This window comes from Larimichthys crocea, chromosome XXIII (genome assembly GCF_000972845.2).
Source record: "Larimichthys crocea isolate SSNF chromosome XXIII, L_crocea_2.0, whole genome shotgun sequence".
Taxonomy (NCBI): domain Eukaryota; kingdom Metazoa; phylum Chordata; class Actinopteri; family Sciaenidae; genus Larimichthys; species Larimichthys crocea.
The window spans coordinates 7924548-7945417 of NC_040033.1; the positions used below are offsets into that span (position 1 = coordinate 7924548).

Sequence of the window (20870 nt, forward strand, 5' to 3'; positions counted from 1 at the left end):
AGCACTTTGTATACAAAAAGGTCTGATTGATTGATTGATAATACAACAAACCCTGCAACAGATCCTGCAATGTTTATTTTTTGTTTGAATGTTATTTTGGAGGGTGTAGTTCATGGTGTTGTTGTATTACAGTGTTATACTGAGAGGTTTTTAGGTTTCAGTGAGGGTGAATTTAATTTTATAAACTTCACGATGGCAGGTTTTATTGACAGGCAAATTGTAAGGGCAGCAAAATCAGGATTTAGTCTACCACCAGCCTCTTCATACTGTGCAAGGTGACTCTTGAGTAACATAATGAAATGAAACAACAACTGTTGGCAATGTCATTTATTATTTTTTTTTTCAAAGTGAAGCACATAGGGATGTCGTATTGATCCCAGCCTCGTGGTCCAATTACTGTATTCTGGTTTTGTAAGCTTTCCTTGTTGGCCTTTGTGTGCCTGTCCGAGTGAATGGCTGCTGACGTCATTGTGTGCATGTATACTGATCGATAAGCCAGAGGCAATGCCGGCACTCATTTCCCAGCGCTAGCAGAACTAGAAGACATTGATCCATCAAATCCCATTCAGAGAGAGCTAATAACTGCTGTGTGCAGCAAAGAATTCTATTATGTAATCACATTACAGTAATTACACAAAATAAAGCAACTAATCTGGACTATAGCTTTATTTGCTTGAGTTAATTTGACGTAGTATACACTGTATGCTTGCACAGGCTTTTAGCTAAATCCCATTACACACATTAAACACAGTAAACTTTACTATGGGTGGTCTCAGCATAAAAAGCCTGGCAGGGACATAGGATCAATAAACATGCAGCGATTTTAAAGCATTATTTTAATTAAGTGGCCTCCTTAAATCACCTAAGTGTTTCTTGATCATTATCATAATCTCACTTGATTTCTTGCATGCAGAAGTCATTTTTAGTGAGCATTCAGAGACACCACATCACACTTCTGATCAACTGTCATCGCGCTCAGCATGTGGAGGTTTTCACCCCCAGGGCTGAACTTAATTAGAGTCTGCTTTTCACCTTTGTTTACCTTGACCTCGTGTTGCCACTGTGACCAGGACAACACACTGTGATGTGTTTGAGGGCTGAAAAGACAAAAATACCAAAAATATTCACTGGTTTCAGCTTCTCGAACGTGATAGTAAAATGAACAGCTCTGGGTTTGGGAATAAACAAGAGACATGCAGCAACACGTCATGGTTTTGTAACCGTAAAAACATTATAATCATGAATCATGGGATCAATCATCACACTATAATATTCTAATTGTCGACTTGACACTTATCATTTGGTGTACAGAAAAATGTAAGAATTGAGAGGGTAATCTGCAGGTTAATTGCTGCCCTAATAAATTTATCAGAACTGGTAGCTATGGTCAACATGTCAGAAACAGTTAGACGTTTTCATAACACTTCTTTACGGTAAATATGAAGCCAAAGCAAGCAGCCAGTTAACTTAGCTTAGCTAAGACGGGAACATACATAACAAAATCTGCCTACTACTCATTAATGCTAAGCTAACTGGTTCCATCATTTCCAGTCTTTATGTTAAGCTAAACTAATAGTTTCTACCTCGCTGCTGGCTGTAGTGTAGCTTAGCTTAGCACAGACTGGAAATGGGTAAACCAAAGGTTACAAAACCTACTTAGCACCTCTTAAACTCACTAATCGCTCTGTTATATCTTATTTTAATTAATTTATACAAACAACAAACTAGTTCTTGGCCAGGCAACTTTATGGGGTCTGGTCTTCATCATACTGCTAGAAAGTCTGGTGCATAAACCCTCAGTAAACCACAGAAATGTTGCTTTTTGTACACAAATGGAATATACTTTATTAATTAGTGACCTTTTAAAGGATACTAGTACAGTAGGCATATTGTCTAACTGTTCAGCCAGACGTCTCACGACAAACCTGAGTTATATCTTCTCTCTCTAACTCTAGTTTTTAGCTTTACACTTAATACAACCTAAATAATTTAGCATATTTTATATAAAAGTTTTTCCTCTCTCAGACAACAGAAGAGTTATTTCAAACTGCTGCACCCAGATTTGAAACCATTGTCCCGGTGAGATGAGGATAACTATCCCACAGTTTGTCACATGCCGAGCACACGCCCTGGATGATAATCCACAAAAAGGGGTTAACCCTTATCAAACACAATATAATCCAGGATTTAGGCTGGGCTGCCCAGAAAACATTTTCTCCCCACTGAAAAATACAAATCTGGGCTTTACAGGGATGTCGAATAGAGCTCAGGGCTTGTAGTTTTTTATAGTTGTATGATCAGGACATAAAATGTAACTGACAAGTCAGTTCTCATCTGTGTTAGCTGCATTCCTCTGTTGTCCCCTATTTTAATACGAGGAACATTTAAAATGAGTTATGACTTTCATTTTGTGACTCAGCTGCTGCAGTTTCCAGCTCGTGTTTTGACTCACATTTACCGCTTTGGTAGAATATTTAACTCGCTCAGCCGACGTGAGCTCTGACGTAACGGCAGCCTGATTACAAAACACACATCACAGCTTCGCACGGTCTGATGTCAGATCACAAAGACATGGGAGTTTCTTTGAAGTGAATTTACGGTTTCTTAGATACGTACCAGCTGTTTATTACACCGGAGCTCTGGCTGGTAACAGAAGCCTGTCACTTCAATACTAAACTTTTATTTTATGGACTGTACATTTGCTTATTTTTACATGCAAGTCTAAAAACTAAGTGACCGAACGGAAAGTTTCAATGGCTTTGGTCCCCCTGATGATGAAAGCAAATATGGCATTTCGTCGATGTAGTGAAGATAATTACTTCCTGACGTTTTGGTCTCAGCAACATGTGCTGAGACTATACAGTGAGTTCAAATCCTTTAGCCTTCCTGTCCTCAAGAGTGTAACCTCTTTAAGGCAAAGCCGAACACATGTAAACTCCCCGAGATCACACACTTCGCACACAGACATAAAAAGCTTCTGCAGCTGCTTTTGGTGCTTTCTGGAATTTTCAGGTCGGCCCTGTTGGCCAGAGATCTTACTTCCTAACTGGCTGTGTGTGTGTGTGAAGCAGAGAGAGTGTATATATATGTGTGTGTGGGAGGGGAGAGGGGCAGGGGGGCTTGTTTTTGGGGCTGGAGGACGGTCGCGGCGCTCTGAAGGAGTGTACTCCCATCGTGGGAAAGACGCTTGTCTTTTCTTTGCCTCTCAGGGACTAAAGTAGGCCAAAGAAGGGCTGAGAGAGAGCTAACTTCTCTCCTCCGGCTCCAACTTTCTCTGCAAAGCCCTCTGGAGCTGGGACGAGGGGGGTTTGTAGGAGTGAAGCAAGCAACCAAGCAAGTCGGGCTGGTAGGAGTTCCTGTGCTCCGAGTGGAGATGGACAGCAGCTGAGGAGATTTTCTCCCAGCCGGGCTGAACAGCACAGAGTCGGATAGGGCAGAAATGTATCACTCCGGCAGTGAGGAGTCAGATCTGGTAAGTTTGAGTGCTTTCTGCTGCTCAAACCGTGTCCTTTCACACTTTTTCTAAGCCTAACTAAGGTAGTACCTCTCACTCTTCTTCTCTCGAGCCTCTGAACAAAGAGGAATGGCTCAGACTGCAGGAGAATGGAGGTTATTAGTGCAGGATTTAAAGGGGCGTAATCATACACTTCCTATTTTTCTCCCTCGTCGCTTTTGCCTGAAAGTTTGGACTCATGCTCGAGATGCACACTGTGACTCTCTTGCAGCGAGACAACAAAAAAGGCATCTTGTCTGAATTTGCGAGCACCGCGGCATGACCACAACTAGCTTAAAGTGGGGAACTGAGACAGTGGTTAACAAGCAGAGAGAGAGAGAGAGAGAGAGAGGGGAAGGAGAGTAAGCATCTGGGGTACGCTTGGTTCTTTATGTACAGAGACCGGTAGGGAACACAAATTTTGGCTTTGACCTGGAGAAAACGTTTTGGCAGGTAATCTGTGTTTTTTGGGTTTTTTCGACTCCCATTTGAGTAACTTCAATTCAGAGTCTGAGCATGTCACCTCCATGCAGATTTCTTGTTAGCATTTCAAACATTTTCTGTCCTGCTGTGGGAGTGAATGATGGTAGTAAAAGTCCAAATATTTTCCCGTTATAGTAATCAGTGATTGTCATCAGCCACACCCTCGTATTAATGTCTAATAGAAAGCACGTCAGAAAACAGTAAACACAGGAAACCCTGTTGTAAACAAAAAATGTTCAAAGCTGCAGACGTTTATTTTAAAATCTAGTCGAGATACCAGATATGTCGTGCTGATAAAGTAAAAGTGCTTGAAATAATACACAAGACGTCTAGAATATTCCCATGTGATGTGACAGTTCAGACATGATAATCATGTTGGGTCTCGTGTGTCAATAAAGTCTGACACTATAAGTATCTCCGCGTATATTAAATATATTTCATTGCATCATGTATGTAGGATAGAAGGGAGGATCGCTTTGGAGAATTTGATAATTAAGCTCTGTGATCTCCCTGAACTGAGTCAGACTGATGCACACATGTCAGTATCAGATGGCCGTTAGCCCGGATTCTGCTGGTTTCAATCTAAAATAGTAAAATAGCTTTGATTATGTGGAAACATTTAGGACAGCTTTGATATTAATAGTTGACCAACTGAGGTAGACCTAAAAAGGAGAGTCGAGGCTCGGAAATACCCACACATCATTCACGATCCTTGTAAATCAATTTAAAAAATATAAAAAGTTCATTGATCACTGTGTAAACATAGATGTCATTAGCGGTGCTAAATGTGTCTCATTACAGAGTTTTATGCTTATTCTGTGAGCTAGTTTCTGAGAAAAAACACATCTCCATCAGACAGAGACGGTATGAGTGATTAGAACTAATTAAATCCATTAAATAATATATTAGTGTTACAGTGTGTCTTCTAGTCTTCTAGGTACGCGAGCTTCCTTGAGTGGAATCTATGAAATATATATTTTTAATTAAATACATTTAGAAACAAAATACTACTATAATTTGAATAAAAATACTCTCAGACTATAAGATCATGTTCTATTTTGATTCATGTGCTGCTCCACAGTCATGACACATTCAGGCAGTTGCATACATCATGATTAGTTATGAGATAAAACGTGACTTGGAGTCAGTGGAGGTAAAATGAATAGTTAAAAAACTCAGCAGCTGTCGCTCCAAACAGGAAATGTACTGAAGTGAAGTGCAGATCAGGAGAAACCCTTTTTCCACCCAGGTAGCTCTGTCTGCAACCGAACAGGGTTGACCCTATTTTAACGTCTGTCGTAATGGTGTGATGTAAAAAGTTTGAGAGACACTGATTTAGTTGATTTCTAGATGTGGGTCGATCTATAGCTGCTCGCTGTTCGTTTATGTCTTCATATGTGCATACGCAGACACACACAGAGAAGCTCCTGTTTAATTATGTAAGAGATCTGTTCAAACATATTCATGTGACTGAACCTGCTAAACTCTTGGCTCGTGTCCTCTTTGTTTGGCTCCTCACGTCAAGCAACACCTACTGTATCTTCTCAAAGTGTTTAAAGTGTCACTGTGCGAGTCTGTGTCTGCCGTCAAGGGCCGCGAATAGTTGAGCTGCTGATTACGGAGGACGAGGTGTTTTTTAAGAGGACGAAACGCAGGTCGGACATGTCAGCTCGGAAAAGTACAACACGATGTTTAACATGCACAACGAGTAGGACTTCAGTTTCACACATTGGTGGTTAGCGTAGGACAAATGAGAGGTTTGTTGACATCTCTGCTGAGTAACTCCTCCCAACTAATCAGCGACAGTGATTGGAAACACCTGTGTGGCTCTGCAGGGCCTTTAATGAAGCGCGATCCATTACTATTAAAGGTGATTAAGCCATTTAGTTAGTGGTGACCACAGACTAAACACTGTCACTGTGAGTAATTCAATTAAAGAAATCAATTCACTTATTCTCATAGCTGAAACAATCAATTAACTCTTGTATCAGTTACTAGATTAAGAATTTCTCTCAGTTTTAAAGCAAGAAATTATAATTAGAAAAACAATAATTACTTTCAATCCTACTAAATATAGCTTGGTTCAACCACTACCTGTAGCAGCCCACATTAAATTGAAAACTAAAAATACTCACCTACAAAGTAGTCTCTGGTTCTGTACCAACCTACTTGAACGTCCTTATACATATGTTACCTCCTTCAATGAACGCTGCCTGGCTCTGCCACCCGTATGCTCAGGGCAATCCAAACTTTCCTTGTCTGTTGTTCCCAGTTGGTGAACGTCCTACCAGTTCCTACCAGATCAGGGGCGTCCCTCTCTACCTTCAAAAACTCCTGAAGACCTCCAGCTCTTCAGAGAGGACCTCCTCTCCAGCACTACTAACAACTGGACATGATGAATCTATCCCCCTCTACTATCTGACGCTTATTCTATTCTTCTCACCCTGTACCTTGATTGTTTCCCTTTATTGTAATATATTCGACTGCTGATATTCGACACTTCTCGTCCTCATAGTTCTCATTTGGAGTTACAGAGTTTTTCACATTTTAGCTTGTAACTAATCATGGATGTATGTGTGCTACCTGAACATGATGTGGCAGGATTATACTGAAACTAAATAGGTCATAATTCAATTCATTCATTCATTCAAATTCTTGTAGTATTGTTGGCGTTAAATGTTTCTGAATGGGTTCATTTAAAATTATAGTTATAGTATATTCCAGAGATTCCTCCCCGTACCACTCAAGGGAGCTTGTGTACCACCAGTGGTAAAACATTTAAAACTCACTGGATTATGTAAAATTACATTGTGACAAAGCTAAAACAGGCTGTTTTTTTTCTGATGAAGAGCTCATTTTAAAGACACAAGACAGAGGCAACCAGGAGAAAGGATTATATAAGATAAGACACAAGACAGAGGCAACCAGGAGAAAGGATTATATAAGATAATAGTTTTTTCCAACATAGTATTGATGTTTTTATGTGGAGAAAGAGTCTATGCTTTAGTGGATAAAATTTTAAAAAATGCCCTTTTGTGAGCTGTCCTTTCTCCAGATATAATTAGAATACACTGACATATTTAGAGAGGGTTTTTTTGTTTTAGTTTTATTTATCACTGAAATCTGGGAAATCCCCATGCCTCCTTGGCAACAACATCCACTTTGCATAAATCACAAATTTAGCCAGGAATTGGTCCAGAGTGTATAATTAATCTCTGTATGAGGATGAAATCATTTTACACGGGCACGGTCCCATTTGTAGGACGTTATGTTTTGCTTCACCGAAGACGGTTAGCAGCCCGTTCTGCTCTCTTAGCCGGTCCTCATCAATCATCCACAGCCTGCTTCATATACCAGGAACCTGCCAGAATATTGATGACACAAGCGCAAAATAGCTGCACAGAGCAAGCTCCTGGCCTCTCTTACTGTATCCCCTTGATCAACCATCATCCTATTATGGTGCTGTGTTTCTACAGAAGGGACCTGAGAGGGAAGGAGCTGCTAGATAAACTAGGTCTCGCTGTGAGAGGGGGATTCACTGTTAACAAGAGCAATGTCCCTCAAGAGACTCGCTGCTGCTGGTTGCAGGTAGTCTGTAGTGGAGTGGAAGGATTTAACACATAATTTGCAGTAGTAGGAGTCCCGTCACCCTGAATTTGTCTTGCCATAATGTTGCAGGGATCTGGACTACTCTCTGTGTGGTGCAGCAGCAAACATCCAAACAGTACAGTAATGTTCATTTATAAGTCACATAAAAAGGTTTAATCAGTATATTTGACCAGCACTTTTAGACTAAAACTACTGATATTTTATGCCACAATATGAAATCTGATGTTTTGTTGAGGTTTTGAGGCTAGTGAGGCAACATTTAGGGGACTTGAGATAGTGACGGCTAGAGAGACCGACTGGAAATTCAGGGGTGAGAGAGAGGCTAGTTGCATTCACTTTAGCCTTAATACATGGGGCTACATCTACCAGGTATTGTTTGGACAATGTGAACACCTCAGGCTCTTGTGCTGAGCAATTTTCACCTTTTTGATATTGATTATTAAACAACTGCTCATAAAGACTGATAATTTACCAATAAAGTCATTTTAAAAATGACTTTTTAACCCTTGTTTTAACTATTTCATATCCATATTGTGAATTTTTAACGAGTATAGACGTGTACACAAAAGCTTGTAAATTCAAAATGCTTGTATTTAGCTTCAAGTCCTCTTGGAAACTGGTTTCTAACTAGCAACTGTGCACTCTGGCTTCATGTGATTGACAGCCAGTGAGTCCATCACCTCGATGGGATGCTGCACTTATCTAATGCACTGCCACATGGAATGCTGGGTAAACACTTTTTCATAGGCCTGTCAGTGTCACCTTGACGTCCATGCGGCCAATCCCTCTTTTTGCCACAGCGGAGGGATGATTACTCCTCCTCCCCCTCTTCTATCTCCCTCCTCATCTTTTCTCTTTCACAGATGTCCAATCCGTTTCTCTTTCACTTTCTTGCTCACTTGGTGTTCGTTCCTCTGCACTGTGTTAAAATATCAGCAACCATCCCTCGTAGCAGTCTCACATTTCTCACTGCTGGCTGTCATGTCTGCTCTCATTGTCTCCGTTTGACGAAGGAGATGCTGTTTGTGGACCGATGATTTAATTGACTTTGTGTTGCACTGAGTGAAGTGGCAGTGATGGACAGATGGCTGGAAAAAGAGGCTTTGGTTCCAGCCAAGAATGAGTCATGCCAAGCCTGAAACTGCTAGCACACTCGCTCAGCCCATTGTCAGCCTCGCTGCAGTCAGCTACAGTCCGTCAGCCAGAACTGAACATGACTTGGCACGAGCAATTTTCTTCATTCTTCAATCATGATGCATGTGAGGTACACTGTGCCGTCTGACCACACTGTCCTATAAAACTCACTGCTGCCGCTGGTTTGAATTTTGGCAGGAGTACGCCTGAATTTTAAGATGAAATCTACTCTGTGCAGAGTTCAGATTGGGGCTACCAGCAGATTTATTTTTTATTTTGAGAGTGGGTAAAGTTTCCAGTCTGATTCATAAGTAACCATCTGAACCCTGGTGTATCTCTACTCCGTTTTATATTGCAGGGTTACGGCATGGCGTCACTTCTTGCTGCTGCTAGGCAGTTCTATAACTAAGCAAAGCTAATACTCTGCCAATAATTGTCATAGATTAGTACGTGTATGGCACCCCCACCAGGAGCGTTTTGGCCGCCAGACTTTGTTAACTTGCTTAGATTTGGGCATTTTGTCTTAATTTATGTGCTTCTATATAATAATATATGGTACTGTGCAGTTCATTTGTTTCCCTTTTGGCTGTTTTTACAAATGGAAGTTTGTACAGGGTGTTTTTTTCTTGAAAATCGACTGGCTATTTGTGGCTGAAAAATATACTGCCACACACACATGATTTATATACACATAACTTATTGTAGTGAGAAGTCTTAATTTTTTAAATGGTTTGCTTCTTTCCTTCGATCATCTCTCATTAAAATAACACAGGTAGCAAGTTTTGGTTTTTATGGATGGGTTGATCCTTGTGTGTGTTTTTAAACTAATTGTCGTAATAAATTCTTTTTTTTTGCGCAAAGTTTGTCACAATCTAAGTTAGATGACGACTGTTAATGTAACGGTCATTAGAAAATCGTTAAAGCGGAGTGATACGTGCTGTTACGCTCGAAATCGGCACTCACGACCAATCAGGTTACTTGATCAGAACTAACTGTTGTATAATACTGTGTATCCTCTGTGGACTGTGAATGTTTCAGCACAGAGAGAATGGTGTCAGCCTCCCAGGGATATGAAAGTCATGTTGATGGAACAGTGAGCCTCAAAAAAAACAAACAACAATCTCACCATGAGGTCTTCCCAGTATCTCAGTGATCTTCCCCAGCAGATGGAGTCGACATGAAGTTGTAAATGTTCAAATTTCCATTTTGTTCCTGAGCACAAGGACACGTCCACGAGGTTGAAAGTTAATTCTTGACTTTAGAAACAGAAGTTGACAACAGTGTTTTCTCAACTACGGTTCCCAAGATCAAGATTTACTTTCATTCTCAAACAATAGATAGTGCCAAATGAAAACTCAGCAGATTGTCACAGATTTCATAATTCCTATCGTTGTTTCCATCTTTAATCGATGTCGAGAATCTCCTGAAGCATTGTGGTGTCAGAGATGTAAACATGAAGTGCATGCTGCCATAGAGCAGTTCGCTGCTACCTGAGCCTTGTTTCTTCTGTAGTTGTTTACATTTTATGTAAATTATCGACTTGAGATTGACAGTTTTTCTCTCATCCTTGGCAAAACTAAACTCCTGTTACCTCATTGTTCTGGAGCTTTTAACTGACTGTCACACCGTCCTCATTAGCAGATGAAGTTTGCTTCGTTGCCATGGAACAGTTTATGTTTTGTCGACCAAAAGTATGACTTGTAACTACGCACATTTATCAGCTACAGAGAGAAAACACTGGACTGATGGTGGTGACGTCTGTGCATTTCAGTAGAGGTACAACGAGTCACTACAATCACAACTGCATGGGTTTATTGTCTAAAACAAGCAAGAGATGCACGTAGCAGTCCTCCCCTCGCGCAAACCACAAGGTCAAGAGGGCCAAATCCATTGGGATTCCTGAGAGAGACGGGAGATGCGCAGCAGATTAAGGGGTCATATGCGATGGGAAGGAATGGAAGAAGGTGAAAAGAAGTGCAAATGGGAGAAATAAGAGTGGCTGCACAGAGAGAGGACAGAGCTGTGAGGAGGCATGCAGCGTGGAAGAAAAAGAGTCTTACTATACGTCAGATCTGAGGTGAAAATGTCTAAACTTAGCCAGGATTCCTTGACCGTGAGAGCACTTTATAGCTCACATGCACAGCCTTTATTTTCTGCATGACTACATCCCTCCATTTTTATAGTGGATACATATAAGGAATAACTCCTATAGTGGGCAAAAATGAAAGTGGAAGCTTTCAGACGGCTTCATCCGATATAAGTGATTCTGTCAGGAGCAGGAGGCAGCAGTGGCTGACTCACAGCCTCCTGTTTCACTGTGGTAATAGCCACAATGATTTGTGATGTTGTAATGTAATGATCGCTGTGCCACTGCTGTATGTAGAGGTCATTGGTGGTCTTACAGCAAGGACCTCTGTCCACATGAATCAATAATTGCGGTAGAGAGACCACAGGACAATTGCCCTTTCGATTCACCTCTTCAGCTCTCTTTCTCCGACCAATGCATGAAGCCGGCCAACTCTCACACACATTTCTGTTCCTCTTCCAGGACTGCCAGTGCAGATTTCCCACTATCTGTGTCAGTGCATGAAGTAGTGTGACAATTATGTGGCAGGGCAAAGGGTGTACAGGTGGTGGCGGATGGGACTTCACCTCTGCATTGTGTCTCACCTCTATTTAAGGATGATAACCAAAGAGATCTTACCTTTTCAGAGTGTTGTAGTCGAGTGTTATTCACACTTTGACCATAGCCAATCAAGAGGGCAGGAACCCAGGTACAGTATCCCTGGGTGAAATGTTCAGAGTCTAATAAATGTATTTTTTCAGGATAAATCTGCACATTTTAGAGTGGCCTTTTACTATGAGCAGTCCAAAGTTAGTGTCTGTGTAACACATTTCCAAACATTGTGCATAGAAGAACTCGTAGATCTTTTACTTTAACTCATGAAACATGGAAGCAGAAACAGAAGTTTCTACATAAAGCATGTTGCACTTACAGAAGTTATTACCAACACTTGTATAAAGAATAGACATTGTATGACTGACGGGTTTCATAGGAGCTGTTTTGAAGTTCAGAGTGCGGTGGTTCTGGCTGCTGCCATGTTTGTAGTCCTGCGTCTTTTGCCTCCCGGGTAATCTAAAAATCAGCAAAGACGTGAATCATCTGTGGACCTGAGTTGGGGTGAATGACGCCTGGTTGCTCAAATAAGTAAACTGTAATGGCACCCACCTGTCAATCAAAGCTGGCATGCTTTTAATTCTGCATAACTTTAAGCCTTAATATGATTTGAACAGGTGAGTTGTATATAAATTCACCCTCAGTACAGTTGTCATGAACGGGGGAATTAGCTATAGAGACCAAAACAGTTTTTTGTACCAGGCTGTAAACATGTTTAGTTGGACATTTTAACATGGGTACTTCTACAGTACTTCTCCTCCTGGATCAAATCACTCTCATACTGCTGATAGATTATTATTAGTGATCTGTGTGTGGGTGACACAGCTCTGTCAGTATCGGTGTGGCAGCAGGTCCAGAGGTCGGTCATGTCAGGCAGCCAGAGGCTCGTTCTGTCGCTGTAAGTCTTCGTCAGTGCAGCCTTCACAGCTCCACCACCTTTTATCTCCGGGCTCCGCAGCTCCACGTTTGGAGCATCTGTGCCCTCTTGAGGCTAGTGTCCACCCACCTCATTGAAACATATGTGACCGTTGCACGAGTTCCCGACAAAGCAGTGGATTGGTGCTAAACTGCAGGACAAGATACTCTTGTTCTCGTCCGGCGTTGCCATCCATCTCTGTTCAAAACATAATCAACCTTGGGTAATCGCCTTCCTCATCAGGATAATTGGTCCTAATGAGAGAAATCACATTACTCTCCCCCAGCCTTTCCTTTCGTATAAGATGTGTAATTTTTAAGACCACGTGTCTTGTTGAAAAGACCCTTAGCAGATGGAGGCGTGTCATTGATTGGTTATGATAAGCACCGCTGATTAGCATGTCATCCCTTGATCTACAGTTAGTGCTCCCCGGGGAGCGACTGCTGGCCATAAACTAGCGAGCCCATTTCAAGCGCTGGTCCCACGGGCCGACCTGTGACTCCTGTGACCTCACACAACCTCCTGACGGGTCAGACGGAGGAGCAACGTACGTCAGCAGTGCAAACATTTTGAAGAATCCTTTTGAGGGGTTTATCTTTGGCTGCTCCTCTATGAGGATGGGACGCTGTAATTATTCTTATTTGTCCTGTGTGGCTCTGCGATGCTTCGCAGTTGTAATGAATCACCGCTGCTCTGACGAGGGCGAGGATTTAGAGCAGCTTCCACCTCAGAATCTCTAATGCTGAGACCAGAGTGGAGAAGATTTAAAAAAAGAGAGAGTATATTTCACTCTTACTTCAAACTATCAGGGCTGCAACTGACCATTAATCTGCTGATTCCCAATTAATCATGTTAATGTTTTGTCTAAGAAATGTCAGAAAATAGTGGTTATTATTTCAAACATGAAGCAGAAAAACAGGTAGTTACTTTGGTAGAGGCCAAATAATCTCCGCCATGTACGCACCCAGTGAAATAAGAGTATTGACACTCGCTTTGGCATAAATAACAGTCTTTTTCTTGTCTTGACGTTCAGATGAAATGTTTTATATTATCAGACAGTAGCTGTGCTCTCTTCAGCACCAAACATGAAGCAAGAAACCAGTTAGTTACTTTGGTAACAGCTGAAAAAAACCTGTCACACATACATGACAGACGGCAAATTACCAGTGTCTGTGTTTGACTCAGAGTGTATCCGATCCACCAACCAGCTCTTAGTCTCAATTCTTTAAATGCTTCGCCTCGTTTTTAAGGTCGTCTCCTACTGAAATAACGCAGGTAACATTATTCTTGAAGAATTTTGGCTCCTACACTTACCCAAAATGTAAGTGTGTATATATCTGGTGTTGTTTATTGGTTTAGATCTCACACATTTACTGAATCACTGTCATTTCCAGTAATTGGCACAGGCACATTATTTCACCTGTTCGCTTGGTGGCGGGATTCAAACAAAGACGGAGAGTTAGGGTCAGATATTTTATTTTCAAAGTAACCGTCAGATGTCTTTTTGTTTGGATATTCTGTTCACTAGAAACAAAGCAGCAAATCTGTTTATCAGTGGAGGTAAAACGAGATTGTTTTCCTGTGTTTGTTTGAGAAAACATCCTGTCTGTGTTCTTGATTATGTTGTTTAAATAGTGTCAGCTTTGTTTGTCTTGTTGCTTTAGTTTCCCCGATGTTGTTACTGATAAAAATTAAAATGCGGCGTGGATTGTTTTCAGCTTTCAAAGGAGGGCATGAAAGGGAAGGTTTGAGAAATGCCGCATGAACCGATGTGCGTGATAAGAAATGTGATTTGGATTTTAGGATTTCACAGTAAACAAGCTCTGAGTGACGCCTATTCTTCAGCTATAAACCGGGGTGGATGTGTTGTGTTTACATCTAAAAAAAGAACAAAACAGCATGCACACATGAACAGTATCCACATAGCACATGCACTGCCCAGCACTGATCACTGCAGAGACACAACGAGCAGATGGACTGACTGCAAGGGGTAAGTGAGGGAAAAAAATGAGGGGAGTGACAGAGGAGGAGGCGAAGGAGGAGGAGGAGGGTAGAGACGGAGATAGAGAGGCAGAATCAGTGACGGGGCGTGCAGGACAAACACTGACAAGCTGAGACAGAGCGAGTGAGAAGGAGGCAGCTTTGCAGCACCTGAGAGGCAGCAGCTTCATTAGCATCAGGGAGGAGAGTCGGTCACAGGCAGCCACGCCGGGACTCGTGTAGGAAAAACTGGTGTTATCCACCACCGCTTGTGGAGCAGCGCGGGGAGGCTACAGCAGAGGTGGAGGCTGAATGAGAGGATGAGAAGCATCGCTGCCACCTGACTCACACTGGGAGTCAGCCTCAGCACCTGCAGCGGCAGACTGAACACTCCAGCTATCAAGGAGACTTAAGGCAGACGGGAGGAGAGAGCTGCTGAGATTATGCGCGGGGCAGAGAGCTCCTGTGGATTCCCCGTCTTTGGCAGCAGCAGCAGCAGGAAGAGCAGGAGCTGTGGCTCTACAGATAACAGCAGAGCTAGCTGGAGCTGCAGCAAAACAAGGAGCCCTCACTCTAAAGCTATTTATTTATCCAGGGATGAAGGTAGCACTCGCAGCCAAGGTGTAACAGAACCCAGCTGTCCATGCTGCCACTGTGTTGAATGTACCTGTAGCCAGAGCGCTGACGGTCGCTGCAGCGCTGGTGTAAAGGTGACCACAGCAGTGCAGGTGTAGTTGTAGCTGTAGCAGGGCCGGAGTAAGTGGTGGGGGGCGGGTGGGGACAGTGGCTCAGGACACTGAATGACCAGTGTGGCTGATGAAGGCCACCTGGATCCGCTTGCTGAAACGAGCCAAGGGAGGTCGCGTCAAGAACTCCGATGCCTGTGTAAGCAGATTTTTTTGTGTGTGTTTACATCGTCTTGTTTTTGCTTGTGTGTGTGTGTTGTGCAGTCTCGAGTTCATCCATCAGTGCATAACAACGTTGGGGTCAGCGTGGCACGGTTGTGTATTGGCTGGTGATTATGAGAAGCTGGGGGTTATCAGTTACGGCTGTCAGACTCTGGGCAGAGCTCCATATCACCTCCCTCTGACCCACTGCTCACGCCTCATCGTTAGACATAACCTGACGGGATAATTACACCCGGACAGGTATGTTCACCTGCACTTTCCAAGGCCAAATGTAGCTCTTAAAGGAGAGCTTGATATTGCTCTAACATTCAAACTCTGGCTCTTGCTTGGGCAGAGTTTAAACACTAACAGAGAAAGCAGCCTGTGGATAGTTAATGAGTTATTCACATCAGGTACAAACGAGGGAGGATGAGAGACACAGAGGCGATTGACGAGCATGTAAGATGGAGGATGTAAATATGAATAATCTCGTATTGTGTACAGTGACAAGACTTGTGTCGTCTCCATACATAAGTCAGGTAATGTAAGTGGAGAGGTGGAGGTGGAGGTGGGGGGTCCTCCTTTGTATGTATGTGATGGCTGGGTGATTCAAATCAGGCACAGAGTGAGGGAGGCTATTTTTAACTCAGACGGCAGAGTATAATGGTGCAGTGAGATGAATGAAAAGACCTTGTGTGGGTGGCATAGTAGTGTGCAGGTAAGGATAAGACCCGCGGTGCCTTTACTTAGTCAAAAATCCCTTCTTTTAATCTCATAGGCTGATTTATACTTAATTGAAATTGATATGTGGAGCTGGGAAATCATTCTGGAGTGTATGTATAAATATTGGTATTCATTCAAACATCCACAAATTAAATTATTAAACTTTTCCTCACATTTCTGTATGTTTTTCATCAGTAAGCACTGTCCTACAAAGCCAAAATGCTACATATTTAAGGATGATTTAAATAATCATTTTCTTATTTATATATGTATGATTTATATTTTTATGTATAATTTCAAACAAAACAGCAAAAGACAGTCAGAGAGAGACAAATTAGATAGCCTGTGAAATATTTACTTTTTTAGCCTCTACCTGTTTCCTGTAATTGAAATATATGAACTTCATAGAGCTAACATTTAATTTGTAATTTGTCTTGTTATCCCACAAATAGCCAAATCTGGCCATAGAGAATGAAAACTGCAAAACTGGTCGTGCAGTTGGCAGTTTTTGAGTTAACGCCATCTTACCAGATGGAAATCAAGATTTGTAGATGTGAATTTGAGTTGTATTAAGTTAAGAAGTTATACTGCTCTAAACAAAATATAAACCTAACATTTGTTTTTGTTTCCTTTTTTCTTGAGAAAGGTTTATTTCTTTTAAATTTTGACTTGGGTTGACGAAGAGTACCGGCCTATCAGAGGTGGGTACAGACAACAAAGTTGTATCTGTAGCCTTGTGGGAAACAGCCTCAGAAATGACTTTTTCAAAATAAAACAGCACATTTCAGAGTAACCTTTTATTGTGACTTTTATCATGAGACTTGTTTTTTGCACACAGAAGATTTATTTCTCTCAAATTTTGCTCACAAATTTGTTAAAATCCTTGTCAGTGAGTGCTTTGGTGTGGCTTAAACAGAATGAATGAAACATGTATCTTGGTCTGTTCTAACTCTAAAAGTCATCTTAAAAAAGACATTTCTGAGGCTATTTCCCACAAGGCCACAGATTGACTTCGTTGGAATATCAGAGTAAACACAATTCAAGTGGAGCCAAGTCAAAACTTGAGGGGAAAAAAGAAGTCTTAGATCTTTTACTTGAACGAGAGCAAAAACAAAAATGTTATATTTTGTGTCAGCGATCTTTATTTAACTTATCTACTTATTTTCGTCTTTTTCTTTTCTGTAGTAATTGCTGCCTTCCTTTTATAGGTCACAGTGCTGTCAACAACACTACGCTCTGTATAGCGTGCGAGTATTACTTTATCTACCTACCTAATTATTTATGATTTTCATGTAGTGTATATAACAAGACGTGTGTGCTTGTAGCAAAGCACTGCACTCGTGTGTGTTTGGATATTTTTGAGTGTGCTCATACGCAGATCCGTTGTTGCCACATGATCACATAGAGACGTAGTGGGACCTGGTGTTCTTCAACAGTTTGCCTCAGTGTTCGTCACAGAATGATCACAACAAATCTGCAGGCGAGCAGCTGAGAGAGAGCTAAGGATAGAAGAAGAGCTGTTGGTGATGTGACGCTATGAAAAATGACTGTTTGTGTCCTTTGGCATCATTTCATCAGGGAAAAAAAAGAGGAAGTGTCCAAAGTTTGATACAGATTCAATCGTGTTGTTTCCTCAAGTTGTTGAAGTGATGTGATAAGAAAATCAACTGAGACTCCTTCGATGGTCGCGTCTGCGCTGTGTGGGTGTGTTGGACATCAGATGCTTAACTCCAAAGTTTCTTTGAAGAGCCAAAGCGAATTAAATAGCTGCTTCTCCACCTGTCATATTAAAAGTGTGAAACAGGATGGACTTTCAGTGTGTGTTTGTCTTCACAGGGTTCGGCCGACTCCTACACCAGCCGTCCATCAGACTCCGATGTGTCCTTGGAGGAGGATAAGGAGGCAGTGCGCAGAGAGGCAGAGCGACAGGCTCAGGCACAGCTCGACAAGGCCAAGGTCGGTATCCAAAACCCAGCAGTGTTAAGGTCACTCGATCCAGTCCTTAAACCCACTGCAGCCTGCTCTGTGGGCGAGTGTGTCAGGATGTTCTTTTGTAAGGACAGTTTGAATTTTAGACTTTCAAGGTGAGAATAGTTATGTAAAGTCAGGACTTTTTGGCTGTTTGAGCGTCAAAACAGCAAAAGAAATAGTGCAAGATCGCAAACATGAAAGCAAATATTACACAAACTATGTGAGTAGTAGAGGTAGGAAAGGGCTATGATCGATTATCGATGCTTCTCTCTCCAACTGTGGGTGGAAATGTTTTGTCCAAGTCCCGTTTGCCAAAATGCTTTCAGTACAGTAGCTTTCAAAGCAGCAGATGACGGTCAAATTGTCTTGGTTCGTTCAGCCATTCTCACGTGTAGCTCAAGTGTAAACAAAACGCACGTGTGTTTGTACTTCTGTAATGTTGAAATTTTAGATTACTGATGTTTTGCATTGAGATCTAATCGTAGAGAGGATCGAGATGCATCAGAGAATCAATTCTTTTTCCTACCCTGGTGTGTATGGTTTGAAATATGAGCTCTTTTACCAAACATGAATGAAAATATTAGACGATTTATGGTATTAGGATTGCTGGCGAGGATAGCAGTGTGTTTGCACAGACTAAAACTTGTTTATTTTGCTTGAATGAATGATGTCAGGCAGCACTCAAATGGTAATGTAAACTTTACACTGGTTGGTTTGTTATTGAAAGATCTGGTCTGCTTCCTTTTCGGTCTCATTTCTTGGGCCTACATGTTAAGAAAATTAGCTGCAATATTCTCAGTCTGGTCGGGGTCCAGCAGTCAGATTTGAGCGAGGATAGGCCAACTTAGACGAGCGGTCCGTTTAAAGGTTTCTGCATGAAGTGATTTTTCTTATTTCTGACTTGCCCAGCTCATTTCACCGACACATTAAAATAATAAAGGTAAATTATATTAGACAATGCTGCAGCACTGATTGGATGGCTGTGAGAGCAGGATACTGGATCTGGTTTCTAAGATGAAGAAAGGGCTGGTCTGGGCTGGTGATGTGAGAGGTTAGGGGCCTCGGAGGACTCAGCGTCACTGTTTATCAGAGCCAAGCCTCGCCTGCTCTGCTCTGCTCTGGGCCACAATTAGCAGCATATAAACAAACACACACGGCAGAGCGGGCTTGCCTTTGTCCAACAGGAATTGCAATCAAGGCTCGCTTCCACAGAATCACTCAAATCACTGGCACTGTTAAGATTTACGCCTTTGATCTCAGAAGTAATTCGGCTGCCATCTGTTCTCTTCCTGCTCTGTGGTGCTCTCTTTTTTTTGCATTTTCATTCAAGCAAGTGTCTGCAAAATTGGTTTATTGTCTTTCATTGGGTGTTTAGTATCTATAACAGCTAGCACGCTCATTAGCTGTAAGCTGTAAGCTCTCGGGTTATCCATCCATTCTAGCAGACATTTTCCTCCTGCTCTGTGTCTCAGAGTAGCTCGTAGCTGGCAAAGACGGATCATTCCAGCAGGTCTGTGTTGTTATTTTCCAGAGCCACCCCTCTCTGGCTCACTAATTAAAAAGATAAGTTGGCTTTATAGATAACCTGGCATAGATTACCCCCGTTGGCATTTTACATGACAGATGACTAGTAAAAAATAGCCACTCAGTGGTCTGGCCACCAGAGAGAGAGCGAGCCGGGGTCAGAGGAAGTGCAGACTCTCTGACTGTGAGCCTTTTATGAGCGGTAATTCACAATGACTTCCCGGACATACCACTGATATTTGTAGAGATAAGTAGTAGAGATACAAAGCTGATGCCCATAATGTTACGTTTGCGATTTCCCACTTCTTTATTACATTTATTCACGTGTTTACAACTGATATAGATGGTATATACAAATGTTGTTTTTACAACAACCTCTGTTAATGCAGGTCTCACTAACAAAGACTAATATGGATGTAGATGTAGACAGGTTTACTGCATATTGTGGATGAAGGTGAACTAAGATGATGTACTGTAGGAGGGTCGAGTGGACGAAGAGGTATGGGATGAGCGATGATAGGAAGGTGGTGAGGGATTAGGTGTGAAAGTCAACGGATGAGGGATGAAGGGTAGGTGGATGGAAGTTAAGGAATAAAAGGAAAAATCAGGGTCGTAGATGGATGGCGGAGTTTGGAGATGGACCGCTGTTGGCTGGTGGTGGGAAGACTGAGTTTGGGAGCTGTCTCTTTATCGTACCAGCACCAGCGGTTCCTGTATTTGAATAAAAGGGAGTTCAAGCTGTGGTCTTTGCTCCTAAACTTTGTTATAAAACGTCATTCAAATGTTATGAGCAATGAGAGTTTCCTCTGTTTTGTTGTGTACGGTTATAGATCAGGCAGGGAGGTGTAGATCAGAGTCAGAACTCATTAATCTCACTCTGATTAAGTAGTGTGGATACAATATGTTAACTGACTTGTTTAATTAGTGCACACACATTACAAGTCAAACAATTAATGTGGATAAGACTTGATGCATGATAGAAAACAAAACATAGTCTGGTAGCTGCAATGACTTAACAGCGTTCATTTATCATCAGTGTGTGTGCATACCTACGATAGACTAAAGCAACCTTGGATAATTATAGAAACATCTTCCCATGCTGTATTAATGAAGGTTATAGCTCCCTCCATACATTTCACAGCCTGAGGCACACAGCTAAAGGGAATTCGTTTCGAATCGATCCGCAACATTCAAGGTGAAACAATGTGGGAATCTTGATTTATAGCGTGAGATCTCGTGTGTGTGTGCCGCTAATGGAGAGGCCGCGGCGTGTTTCATGGCGAACTGCAACAGCAAGGGCAAGTGTTCACTCAGTCAGAGTGTAAGTACAGTTACAGAGAGGACCGGGAGGTATGATCAACTGAAATATTCATGGTGAGATGAGATATTGTGACGAGCGACGCGTGGTGTTAATTGGCTGCGGTCCCTCCCAGTTACAGATCTCTTGAACTGGTCGTCCCGCTCTTATCTGTC

General features: G+C 42.0%; 1 protein-coding gene across 7 annotated transcripts in view; it reads left to right on the forward strand.

The window, feature by feature from the left end:
* Positions 1-20870, forward strand: part of cacnb2a (calcium channel, voltage-dependent, beta 2a) — a 66614-nt gene that overhangs the window by 29463 nt on the left and 16281 nt on the right. For 4 of the 7 annotated variants that reach the window (XM_010744122.3, XM_010744120.3, XM_027274268.1 and 1 more), the window contains one exon: positions 17739-17858. In XM_010744122.3, the coding sequence (XP_010742424.3) occupies positions 17739-17858 (120 nt within the window). Of the gene's footprint in view, positions 1-3192; positions 3473-14351; positions 15178-17738; positions 17859-20870 lie in introns of those variants that run through there. The other 3 variants (XM_019271667.2, XM_019271665.2, XM_019271669.2) reach the window with 3 other exon arrangements.